At 37.4% G+C, this 14109-nt stretch overlaps 1 protein-coding gene across 2 annotated transcripts in view; it reads right to left on the bottom strand.

The window, feature by feature from the left end:
- The window catches only part of ATG7 (autophagy related 7), a 105869-nt gene that overhangs the window by 58817 nt on the left and 32943 nt on the right, over nucleotides 1–14109 (bottom strand). For both annotated transcript variants that reach the window (XM_081320011.1, XM_081320012.1), the window contains exons 13-16: nucleotides 13483–13686; nucleotides 12639–12754; nucleotides 12365–12440; nucleotides 7075–7155 (exon numbers count right to left, since the gene is read on the bottom strand). In XM_081320011.1, the coding sequence (XP_081176137.1) occupies nucleotides 7075–7155; nucleotides 12365–12440; nucleotides 12639–12754; nucleotides 13483–13686 (477 nt within the window). The remainder of the gene's footprint in view (nucleotides 1–7074; nucleotides 7156–12364; nucleotides 12441–12638; nucleotides 12755–13482; nucleotides 13687–14109) is intronic.

The raw sequence follows: 14109 nt of genomic DNA, 5'->3' as shown, positions 1-14109 counted from the left end.
TAATGACATTCCCTTCATCTCTCCTACTCAAAAAACAGTGGTATCCCCATTCTTCTTATGACATATCTATATCTACATTGACATCTATCTATACATATTGCTTTCAAGAAGCAAGGGTGATAGAAAATCAGGGAAAACACAAGCCAGCACTCTTAGACACAGCAGCTCCACGGCCCAGCTAATACAGCAGTAAATCTACTATGTGAAGCCATTCTGAGCAGCTGCAAATTATGCTGACATGTCACAAAACCCAGATACCAAATCCTTTGTAAGTGGCAGCAAAATTTGTGCTATTGTGCATTAATGAAATTTTCTTGCGCAGTGTATGTGTGTGTGTGGGGGGGAGTGTGTAGGAAGAATCTGTAAAAAATATACACAATCAAAATTTTCATAGAGAAAACATTAAATCTGTACAGCACAGAGGGCAGGAAGATTTATTGCATCTGCCCTGATTTCTGACAGAATTAAATGCTAAGGATTGCAAACCTTTGGTAGTGGTAGTGAAAAATCAGTCTTCAGGGCTGTCACAGAAGAGATTCCTACTTAAGTAACACCAGCACTATTGTGAATCTCAAAAGAAAAAAAAACATATTTTCATTATATGGAAAAGTGCTGAGGGAGGGATGAAGAGAGACCAGGTCTCATATAGGATGGCTTCTGAAGACTGCCAGCAGGTTGAACAACTGCTGACAAGCTAAAAGAAATCTAGAATTCTTCCAATTATTAATTGCAGCTAACAACAGCCAGTATATAAAGTCTTGTTGTGTATTTATAGATGGAGGTTTCTTTGACTTCTCTTTCTCTTTGTAGCTCCCTAAATCTCTTCTGGAAGAGATTTTTGGAATACTGTAATATCTGGTATGAGAGATTACATCTTGAGGGAACAAGTGTAAATGCAGGGGAAAACTGGCATTCAGACCAATGAGAACATTTTGGCGGGTTTAAAAAAATATTAAAATAGCTCCTATTTCTAAAAGTGAGTTCTTTAATGCTGAACCAATTCAATAAATATTGCCAATTTCTGCCACACAGGTACATTGCTACGAATTTATGGTAGGAAAACAAAGATAAATCCACAAAACAGCGAAAGCAAATTATTGATGAATATATTACCACTAGAATCAGTTGAAGAAAATGCTGTGTTAAATCTGAAAAGACAATCTTTAAACACACATACATATCTACACACACATACAGTACACACATAAAAGCCAGCATCAAGAAACAAGAGTATCATGTTTAGAAGCGTAAGCGAGCTAGACCCTTGAAACTCAGCACTTCAGTATAAAAAAGGAATCCTCCCAAAATAAGAGCAAAGGGGTTTTGTTGGCAAGCATCCTGTTAAAGGTTTAATTTCTTGCTTAAAGATGCTTAACTAATAGTTTTTCACTGTCATTTTTAAAAACAAAATATACTTGTCCTTCCTTCCTTCCTCTCCTCCCTCCCTCCTGGAGAAATAGGAGAGAAAATTTAAAATCAGAATGATTAGTATTCAGATTAATATTTAGGTACCTGAAACACTGGCCTACCTTGGATATACTATGTGTTTTTCAACTCCATTTACTTTTAGAAACTACTTAAAGAAGCACACATACAGGATTGTCTTTTATGTTTAGAATTTTATCCCTCTTTGTTACTTTATATAAAGTAATATTTACTTTAGAGCCTGGAGAATTTTTATAAGAAGCTGAGTTTTGAGCATGGAACATTTTTTTGGCTATTATGGTTATGTGACACAAATGAAGATAAATATAATTATAAGCCTGAATTAAAACAGCAGTTCCAAATATATTTGAACGCCAACAACAAACATCTCAGCTTTATAGAGAACAATGAAATCATTTCGATTGTTGGCATACAGGTAATGGAGAAAAGGGAAAAACTGTTGCTGTCCAAAAAAAAAAGGCAAACAAAGGGAGACGTTCCTACTAGAAAAATTTTGTGAGGAAAGAAAGGGTTAATTTAGAAGTGCAAGAAATCTACTTCATAACTATAGAACCACTTTTTTCTACATGTAATGAAATTTGAGATTGGGACAGAGAGCATCTGAAAAGAGAATTCAAGTAAGTAATCTTTGCAGAATTTCAGAAATACTTTCTATGGGAGACTTTTAGTTGGAAATCCAAATCACTAATAGGAAACCAGAATGAGATGTATCAATGTAAATCCAGAGAGACAAAATGATGACTAGGGCCAATAAAAAGGCTAAAACTTCTCTGAATGTGTATCTATGAAGGGACAGTCTCAGGGGACCCAGCATTCCTTCTAGCATTAAAAGATTTCATGCTTCCAGGGTGATTTATGGGGTGTGGAGAAAGTGGATTGGGCCACAACAGTGACTGCATTAGGCATTTTAAGATGTGACTGTGACAGCCTTCAAAAAGAGGCTGCTCAGACTGGTGTGTCCAGTCAACAAACAAACACTGAACACAAATTAGTCATGGATAAGTGATGGTGCTTATTACATTCTCCTTTACCCTAGGATGGTTTCTACTATCTAGCTAGGAAGTTGAACCTACCGTATTTCTTATGAACTATGCCCCTTACAGACAGTAAGAAAGATGCCTTGATTGAAGTATACAAAAATTGTTACCTAGGCAAATGGGGCTGATTTTTTTTTCTGCGAAAAAATAAAGCATTTGACAGTGGCTCAAGCAGACACCTTCCTAATTCGCTTGAGTATTTAGAGATGAAAAGGAGGTACAGCATAGACAGTTTTGCAATATTTTGTTATTATAGCCAATCTCTTGTTTTTAATTGTTGATTGGGAACTGTCCAGAGTTTGATATAAGATGGGTAACCCTAACCCTATATAAATATTTTAAATAAATAAAGTCCTATCATAAAATCATATCATCAGTCTCTTGGCCCAAATGCCCAGAGAAACAGCCAAGTGTTTAGAACTTTACAAACAACTAACATGTTTGAAGCCATCCAGAATTTTGTGTGTGCAAAATATGTCTATCAGAACTGCATGAACCATAAAGGCATTTTTACAAATAAATATGAATGCTAGAAACTGTAATTTTGTAAAATCTTGGCTTTCCAGGTGGTTAGGCAGCTTGCCAAGTGCCAAGAGAGGCCACCTGCCTACTTTCTAAGTTCCGGTAGGGGTAAATTGAGACTGACAAACCATTCCCTATAATTAACTGCATGATACTAGATGAAACTGCACTCTGTCTTTTCACTAGTCAACTTGTCAAAGTCTTTCCTGTATGTTAATGAGGTTGAGCAGCTATGGGATCCAGTTCTAACAAATTGAATCCAGTTTGCTATAGTAAACAGGATCACTAATCTTGAAGACAGCGGCCTGACATTCCACTCATAATGTCATATAACACCTAATAAGCATTGGCAACTATGGAAGGCTACTGTCAAGCCAAGAGTAAGAACTTGGTTTCTTACAGGAGCCATTTCATAATTCCTCAATGGCCTCCAAAGGTTACAAACCCATCTGCTCTGAGATGTTTGAAGCCTGACATCTAGTTTCAAAGACTAAAAACCTTTCAGGCATAGATATAGGAAATAATTATTGTGAAACTGTGACAAATGCATTATAGGAATGAGGTGGGGTGGAGGGACCCCACAGAAAATCCAGATAAACAGATCACTGAATTTATCATTATTCGTATCAGAAATCTCAATACCTGAAACAGTACAGTTTTTATAGTACAAACTGGAACAGGGCATGTAAATAAATGTTATGTTTCTACCATAATAAAATCCATGTACCCCGAGCCAACCCTTTCAGCAAAAAAGTAATTTAATATTCTTACCACATGAAAAATGATCACTATGGAGTAATGTAGCTGTCAAAGCTCAGGTCATATTTTATAAAAAAAAGAACTTATTTATGTAAAATAGAACTCTTTTTAAAAGACCACAGTAATAAGGAAAAGAAAAATTGCTTCTCTCTGCCCCTCCTTCTCAATGTTTGCACCATACTTGAAACAGAAAAAAGACTGCATATATCATGTTCACGCCATGGACAGTAACATAGAAATGAATAGCTAACACTTTGTTTAGCAATGTGTACACAGAGTACTTACAGCATACACGCTACATTAGTGATCAGCATGCTTGAAAATTAGGAGCACAAGGGGCATGACACTCCTTAGAGGGGAAATCATCTGGGAAAATAATAATATAACAAATATCAAGAGTCCTGCTATCTCAGATCAAAGACCTCTCTACTTTAGTAGGCTGTTTTCCCCACTGGCCAATGAACGATTGTGGGAAGCCTAAAAACAGGCTACGCTGTCCAAAGTTCTTTGCAACTATTGTTATTCAGAAAGCGATATCCAAAGATATGTTGCCTCCTGGAGATGATGTGGATCATAACAGAAGACCGCTGCTGTCTTCTCCCTTAATTTCTCTACCCATCCCTTATCATCAATACAAAAAGGAAACTGTATTTCTAACTCTGCAAGATAGGAAAATTGGTCCTATTCTGCTTCCTCATATAATTAGTAAACTATCATCCTGCATGACTATTAAGAATTCTTTCAAATATCCATAGATATTCAGGCATTTACCCCTTTGAAAGAGTGTCCTGTGCCTAAATTTTGGATTCAGCAATGTATATGCTATCTCGGGTTGATCCCGAACTACATTCATAATGTGTCACAATGGGAAGTAAATATATGAAAAGTAGTAAATTATAATTACATTTCAATGTAACTTAAAATAAATCTAGGATTTTTCCCACCTACCTCTCACTTCTAATCCTGCTGCTCATTGATCTACAACACATTTCACCAGATGTGTGGAGCTTTTCTATGGAAGAAATTCAAACTCTAACGGATTAACTTGGATAGCTTCATTGGATGTATTTCATGTAATTTCCTCAATATCTATTAAACTGTGTAAAACTTATAAAGGAAATAAATCTGTAGTATATTTATGTAAATTTTGTTCTGATTGCAGAACAGAAACTGACTTTCTCCTAGCCACCCTTAAGCCCTTCTAAGTTACAACCTGTAATTTATCTTAAGGGTAATTAATTTTCAGAGTAATATGTGTTCATAGATGTGGTAAGATTATATTAAACTATTTGATTCACAGCTCGCATCCTTACCAAATATGAACAAAAGATCAAAATTAAGTAGGGAGTGTGATTGCTGACTTTTGGTTTGTTGTTATTGTTTACCAAACCTAACCAAAGCACAGTTAAATTTCAAATGTGACAAATTATGATAACCCTTTGGTGTGGAAATGAAACATAGAAGACTCTTCTGCCCTAAAATATGTACCTTTTGTTAACAATGAAATTGTCTGATTTACCATGTTAGTACAGGAGTTTTTAGAGTCTTATCTCTGCTCTCTAGTCCAGCCACTTCAGACTAACTCTAATTGATATATGATACTCTCTTCCTCTGTGAAATAAAAGTTGGAAAATATGTCAAGGTAAAAATAGGCAACCAAACGGAGACTCCGTGCTCACTCTAACTTGGTGAGACGATGATTTGGATTTCACTTTAGACAGAAAAATGAGTTGGATCAATACTGAACTGAATTTGGATAAATCTGTAGTGAAAAATGGGCAACAGTTCATACACCTGCCAACATTGTCACTTCAATCAGAACAGAAACTGAGAATGGTACAGGGAGTCCTCAACGTATGACTACAATTGAGCCCAAAATTTCTTCTGCTAAGTGAAACATTTATTAAGTGAGTTTTGCCTCATTTTATGACCTTTCTTGCCACAGTTCTTAAGCAAATCACTGTAGTTGTTAAATTAGTAACACAGTTGTTAAGTGAATCTGGCTTTCCCTTTGATTTTGCTGGCTAGAAGGTTGTAAGATGTGATCACACCAATAGTGCAACTCTCATAAATACAATCCAGTTGCTGAGCATCTCAATTTTGATCAAGTGGCCATGGGGATGCTGCAATGGTCATTAAGTGTGACAAATGGTCATAAGTCATAAGTAATCTATCAACAAAATAACAACTGTCTTTAACTACAAGCAATACCAGGCAACGGAAGGCAAGGGAAAGAGGAACATATTTTATGAAGTGGGACTTTAAGTCAGAGGATGCATAATCAGTACACACAAGGCATCTGACTTTGGAATGAAGTTTTGTCACAATGGATACTTTGAACAAATTTCTTCTAGGAGATTTAATTTAATTTTAATTTAATAATATTTCTATACCGCCCTTCTCCCTGAGGACTCAGGGCGGTTCACAGGGCAAGAATAAAATACAGAGTTACAAATATTAAAAGGAAATTAAATAATTGCCCGATTTTAAAACAATTAATATATTACAATTATAAAACCCCAAAGATAATATTAAGAATACAAGAATAAAAAAACCCCACCAATCCCCCATCAGGCTAGGCCGGCTTGTACAAACAAAAACGTCTTGAGATCGCGACGAAAGGAGTGAAGATCGGGCGCCATCCGGAGCTCTACCGGTAACTGATTCCATAGTTCCGGAGCGCCCACAGAGAAGGCCCTCCCCCTGGGGGCCACCAGCCGGCATTCTCTGACCGGAGGCACCCTGAGGAGGCCCTCTCTGTGGGAACGCACAGGGCGCAGGGAGATTGATGCCGGCAGCAGGTGTTCCCTGAGGTACTCCGGCCCCATGCCATGAAGGGCTTTGAACACCATTACTAGATGGTGTGAGCATGTCAATTATTTTTATGAACACATTGGATCAGGATCCAATCTGGGTCGGTCACCGGGACCAGAGGTTTTTTCTGAGCTTTTGGACTCGTGCTGGAGCCCATCTTCAGGGAACTTGTGACAGTAGCAAGAATTATTTTATTCCACATAAAACTTAGAAGTGATGAAAGATGGTATCTTTCTCAACAGTTTGTACTGATGTAATCATTTTGCACTTGTTTGCCCATAAACTGCATTGTAATCTTAATATTTGAACCTAAAAATATCTAAGATTACATTTGCTGAATGGGATAGATGAGTATTCACATCTCAAAATCACGGTCTAAACCTCTAAAGATTGCATGCAAAATTATATGCAAAAACAAGCATAAAGGAAATTGATATTCTGTACACACACACACACACACACACACACACACCATGTACACAGATACCAAACTTACCTTGGGTGAACAAGCTGTACATTTGTCAAAAGCCAGACTGACAGGAAGAACATTATCAAATCTTGATAAAAAACCTCGGATCTGTAAAGACAAGGGATGTATATAACAGCATTTTGAAATCAGCAATATTGCCCTGGCTAAATTCCTTGGATCCCGTATTATTAAGAAAGTGCAGACAACTTTGTACATTTCTGATGATGAAAGAAAGGCCTTTTCTACAGAAACTGAGGGCACAGTTATACAATTCGGATGATTACATGTAGTGTGATTTTTCTGTCGACAGACACACAGCACCCCCTGGAGTATAAACCTCTTGCAGAAAGGGACTGGAGGAATTGTGTGGGGAAAAGCTGTTACTATATATAGCAGGGGTCTCCAAACTTGGCCGCTTTAAGACTTGTGGACTTCAACACCCAGAATTCCTCAGCCGGCTGGCTGAGGAATTCTGGGAATTGAAGTCCACAAGTCTTAAAGACGCCAAGTTTGCAGACCCCTGCTATATATCCATGTGGTTAATTCTCAGAGAAAAAAGAAGCTTAGTTTCCTGCTGTTTGAAACTAGTCAGTTCTGAATAGTATAGAACACACGTTAAACTCGCGATGTCACGTGACATCACGCAACGTATCGGGAGAGTTTTGCCATTGCCAGCAATGGGGTGGGTGCGGCAGTTTGACACCCCTGGTATAGAACTATCAGCTGCAAAGCCCTCAAATTTAATATGGTAATATAATTTTCTTGCCCAATAAAGGATTCAACCTTTTCATTCTAGCTCTTTTAGTCTGAATGGGTAAAATAGCAGTATCAATCCAGCAAATCTTTGCTCCTTGGTAGCCACAAGGTGGGGGTGTGTGGCAGGGAGGTGGTGTCAGAAAAGGTGGCCATAAGTGCATGATCCAAGCTCTGCTCCCTTTTGCACATCCAGTGTTTGCAAAAAAACAGTCGGGGTTTTGATCATATGGTTGCGATTACCATCTCAACTTTTATGCCCCTTTTGTTTATATCTTTAAACTTTATTCTTATTTCCCCTATAATCTATGAAGGCTCATTAATTCTGCACAGCATTTCTACAGTACTTCTATGAACTACCGCTATGCCGATTTTGGCTCTGTTCTTGTTGGTACTGTCCGTTTTCATTACAATTTGGGTCTTCTTTTGGTTTTAGGAATATACATTGCCCACAGTTGCAACCATGTGAGGTGAGTAGCCATCTAATTAGTCCTCAATTTATGACCACAATTGGGATTGGAACTTCTGTCATTAAGCAATGCAGTTGTTAAGTGAGTGGTATCAAATTTTATGACCTTTTTTTGACAAGATCATTAAGCAAATCATATCGCAGTGATTCGGGCTTTTTCCCTTGATTTTCCTTGTCGGAGAGTGGCTGAGAAGGTCTCAAATGGTGATCCTGTGACACCGGGACAGTGTATGCAGTATACAGTAGTGGCCAAAATTGTGGAAACCTTTGGGGAAAAGTGTACATTTGAGGTTTGATGGCTAATAACATCACTTTTTTGGAGTAGTACCATAAAATTATATACCAATGAAAAGATAATTTAATCAAGAATGTAATGCAATAACTTTTATGAAGGATTTGCTATTAGAATAGAAGTTATAAAGAAAAGTGAAACACGTAGAAAAAATGAGATATACAAAAATTATCACCATAGGAAAAAGGAGATATACAAAAATTATCACCATAGGAAAAAGGAGATATACAAAAATTATCACCATGTCAGTTAATACTTAGTTGGGTAACCTTTAGCATGAATTTCGGCCTTACAATGTCTTCCCATGGAGTGAACCAAGTCCTTTAGTTCTGCAGCTGTTATAATGTGAAACCAAGACTGAATGATTGCTTCTATTAACTGGGTTTTATTGCTGGGTTGCGTCTGACTAACAAGTTTCTTTAGTCGGCTCCATAGATTTTCAATTGGGTTAAGGTCTGGGCTATTCCCAGGCCATTCCAGCAGTGGAATATGATTATCTTGAAACCACATTTTGCACACAGCAGCAACATGACATGGAGCTGAATCCTGTTGAAATATAAATGCTTCATTGTCTTGGAAAAGATCATGTGTGGAAGGCTTCAATTTGGGCTCAAGTATTTCATTAATGTATTTTTGGCCATTTATATTCCCATTTATCACACAAATTCTGCCCACACCTTTTAATGTCATACAACCCCAGATCATAACATTGACTGGGTGTTTCACCATACGTGTAATTCAATCAGGATGCAAATCTTCTCCGATTCTTCTCCTTACGTATTTTATGCCATCACTACCAAACAGGGAGATCTTGGTTTCATCACTCCAAACAATACTGTCCCATTGTTCCTCTGTCCAGGTAACATGGGTTTTAGCCCAGTTTAGTCTTCTCAACCTTTGTTTGAGAGATAAAAGTGGCTTTTTGTGGAATTTTAGATTTTAGGCCAAATTCCTGCAGTCTGTGCCGAACAGTCCTTGCACTCAACTTCACAATGCATTGCGCCATTTCATCTTGTATATACCCAGATGATTTTCTTCTGTTACGTAGGTAGTCTCTTAATTCTATCATCACGTGCTGTTGTGTACCTTTTCCTGCCTTTACCAGTGTGGTTTTTGTAGTGATTGAGTCTCCTTATACCTCTTCAAAAACTTAGAAATGCCACCTTTGGTTAAGTTTCCACCAATTTTTCTTCCAGTCTCTTTATAACTGTAGCCTTGTTCACTTAACAATACTATTTTACATCGCTTTCTGGGAAACCAGTCAACTCTTTGTACCATTACTTTAATTTTATTACGTCTTACAAGCTCACTAAATGAAAGAACACAAAAAATCCAAACAACTTGAGAGCGTCACATAACACACTGACAAATGTCCTCCTCTCAGCTTCAATACATGACATCAATCCTGTGATCTGATTGGCTCATTGCCAAAACAAGATGACACCTGATTGGCTCTCTAAACACTCATGCTCACTGGCTACAATCAGATGAAGGAACGCTACCTGATATCAACCTAAGCAAGTTGTGCTTCCTTTTTCTGGTTATTTGGCTATAACTTTTCATAGAATACAGATAATTGAACTAACTTTGTTGCATGACATTCTTGATTAAATTATCTTTCCATTGATATATACTTTTATGGTACTACTCTAAAAAGAGTGGTGTTATTAGCCATCAAACCTCAAATGTACACTTTTCCCAAAAGGTTTCCACAATTTTGGCCACTACTGTAAATACATGCTGGATGCCAAGGATAACTAAAGCTAGTAGTCAGGCACATAGAGCAAACTGAGTTACCCAACTCAGTCAAACACATTTTAGCCCAAGATACCATGTAAGCTAAAACTGACACTTAGGGATGGATAAAGCCCTCTCATAATTACCAGTGATATTATGCTTGCTCAAAAATAACCCCAATTAAGTTATAAAAGGCTTACTTTCTGTTACACATCAAGGTTTGTAATTTTCTAATAAACATATCCTCAATTTATTTAGACTCTCAGGTTGCTTAAGTAAGGTATGCTGTCCTTTTCCTGCTTTCTTTAGTGGGGGAGCATGGCAACCACTGTGTAACAGAGAAGGTCATGCTGTGCCAATCAAAGAATGTAAAAAAAAACTGCCAAAAAATCAAAACATTAGGAAATGCTAAGGCACTGGGACCTATTTTTTTTAAAATTACGGTGCTATGCATTTTGGAAATTTGCTGAGCATTCAAATAGTAAGATTCTGATGCATAGCAGGAGACCTTTAAACAATAAAAATAAAATATAGTTATGAATGAAGAAGAGAGAGAGAGAAAGATGGACTTAATTAGATTATGGTGCACCATCTTTATTTCTCTTAATTCATACAAGCAAGAAAAACAAACAGTTCTGAACCAAAAACTATCCCCCCCTCCTGGCACTAATCCTAAACGGATATGTTATCCACAAAGAGAACTTGGATAGCATTACATCTTCTTAGCTAACAGGAAACCAGTTGTTGATACAAATGTGTAGGGGGGATGAATGACTATACAGGATGAGATTTTGTAATGTAATTAAACTTTATTTTGCAAGTGATCTTTGAAACAAAAAAATGACATTATTTTTACTGCTTGACCAATTTCACTCTATTTCCTTGTGCAACAAAGCAAAAACATCATTTTAAAAATGTTAACAACGTAAGTAAACAACAACTTACATTGTTGAGTAAAATAGTTAAGTAAAAACAATTAAAATGCGCACAAAGTTGTGAAGTAAACCAATCATACTTCCAAACATCAAGAGGAGGAGGAATGTGAATAAGCAACGGGCTTAATGATGCAGGAGGAAGAATGAACTACTAAATACATGTAGTCCTTGATTTATAACTATAATGTACCCTGCCCATCATGGCCATAAGTTGTGAAGGTTGTAAAGTAGGGTTGGTCACCCCATGTATTTTTATGTCCATTTTTTGCAGTAATTGTTAAGCAAACCAATGTTTCACTATGGAAGCGGTTTTGCTGAAAACAAAAGTTGCCTCCAGAAGTTGTAGATGCTCCAACATTAGAAGTTTTTGAGAAGAGATTGGACAACCATTTGTCTGAAATGGTATAGGGCTTCCTGCCTGAGCAGGTGGCTGGACTAGATGACATCCAAGGTCCCTTCCAACTGTGTTATTCTGTTACATTCTGTTTTCAGCAAAACCATCATAAAAATGTGGCCATATGACCGTGGGAGATGGCAAACAGCTGTAAATGTGGCTGTGTTACCAAGCAGCAATGGGGGGGGGAGGCTGTTGGAACTTCAAATGCTCGCTATGCCTCTGATTCTACATTTTTGTGCCAGTGAAAAAACAAATCAGGATCTTCTAAGTTTCCTATCAGTCACAGTTAAATATTGTAAGCAAGCCAGGATCAGAAGGCAGCCTTAATGAAGCTTTGAAACTGACTTCTTTTTGAAAATATATTCCAAAGCAATAGGAAAAGGGCTCCTTATTAAGCCTTGGTTTAGAATGAAATTAGAAACTGGTTTTCTGAGACAAAATTAGAGGAAACAAGTATTTTCATGTGCCTATGCATTATATGTGACCTTAGTACGAAGCTGACTTCCGTTTAATGCCTATCGTTTGGAATACACCTCTAGGTGTTCTTAAATTCATTTCCCCTCTCAATTTATGTCATTCTGAACTCTTAATCGGAAGCTATGAATCACAATGTCTATAGTTTTTCAACTCTTCCTTTATTCTTTTGCTACCAGAGGGCTGCCCATTGCAGGGGTATATATGCCACTTGATTTCAGGGATAACTTCACAGTTGTATCACATTCTAATTTACTAACCTGGTGAGGCACAAGCCCAAGAGAGGTGGGAGGTTCATTCATTCTGTCATCACTACTGCTTGCAACTGCATAGCCTCTAACGAAAAGGAGGAGGAGAGAAGGAGACGTAACTTTCTGAGCAGAAGAGCTTGGCATTCATTGTGTTTTGACTGAGTAACACTTGGAATGAATCCAAATCAACATTATCTGACTGATCTTCAGAAGGGCAAAAAAAAACTGGTGTAATAAAATAAAATTCTAAAGTATTACTTCCCTTACCCCCATGATGGCTTACCCTTCTGGATGTTGCAAAATGGATACCATTAATTCAACAGCAAGTGCTCCTGCTATCATGGCTAATCCTGGTCGACTGACCGTACATTGTTGATCCAATGTCCGATCCCTGGTGGACTGCAAAGGAACAGGACATGTCATTTCTTTTTGTCTACGCCTTTTCTTAAAATACAGAATAGCGATTTAAGTTCTCTTTCCAATTACCTGCTAATAATTCCATCAATAAAGGAGAATATTTGTAGCTCAGGGTTGACATGAGGCATCCTTCTTGCTTTCTGAGCTTGTTTTCTTGCAGATGTTTCATTACCCAAACTGGGTAACACCATCAGACTGATGATGTTTCCTAGATTGGATAATGAAATGTCTGCAAGAAAACAAGCAAGCTTAGAGAGCACCAAGGACCCATAATAATTCCATTCCCTACTCTTAAATGCTGGCATCTTGTTGCCTTTCAGGAAAAAAAGGGTACTGACACCAAAAATCAGAATCTACTCCTCTTCCTTCTCCTGACAAGATAGCAGTGGAAAAAGGGGTCCTCCACTTTACAGAGATTTAAGGAATCAACAGTATTCTACAGAAGAGTTGGAATTGCTAAAAAGGCTTTCGTGCCCTTTCTTTCTTTAGGGATATGCAGATAATCTAGAAGACTTTTCTTATGTCATTATGGTGGCATTAAGGAAGTGATGGCAGGGGTGACTTTTTTTAAGTCACCTCTGAACCATATCAGTAGAAGTCTTCCTGTAGTGGAAAACAACCAGATTTTTCTCACTATTATACTGATATAGAGGAAAAAAAACAATTCAACAAACAAAACAATCCTATCAATTTGTTTAAGATCTACTTACATCTCCTGGTGCAACTACATCATTGCAGAAGTAGCAACCAAGTTTATAGCCAGGAATATTTGAAAAAAGTGATGATCCCAAAAGATCGACTGAGCCTGAAGAATTACTACATGGAGACTCTCCAATTTCATGATTCTTTGGTTTCTTTAGCCCATGTCTCATCACAACAAATGTGTCAAATCCCAAAGCAGCATTGATGACCAGCTAGGCAAATATTGAAAAGCAAAGAAAGGGATGCTCAAATTAAGCATATACAGGAAGCAAAATGTTAAAAATAAAAATGAGCAGCCAGGATTGCATAAATAAAGCTTATCTCTCAGATAGCCTCCTTATCATGTGTTCACCAAATCTACTTCGGAGGATTCTCTGATCTATTAGTGTAGTTTTGAAGAGAAGGCATAATATGGGGGAAAGGACAACTATCAGTAGGCAAAGAAAATTAGTACTGTTTTGGTATATATAATAATCAGGGGTTTTTTTCTCATAGAACGCTCAGAACGGAGTTCCGGCACCTTTTTTGGATGGAACCTTGTGGGGTAGGCAAGGCGGGTTGTATGACATGTGTGAGTTCCGGCACCTTTTTCTTTTACAAAAAAAGCACTGATAATAATGTAGTTAAAATATTTC

Source organism: Vipera berus (genome assembly GCF_964194415.1).
Source record: "Vipera berus genome assembly, chromosome: 2".
Lineage (NCBI taxonomy): Eukaryota > Metazoa > Chordata > Lepidosauria > Squamata > Viperidae > Vipera > Vipera berus.
This window is presented reverse-complemented; position numbering and strand designations above follow the sequence as displayed.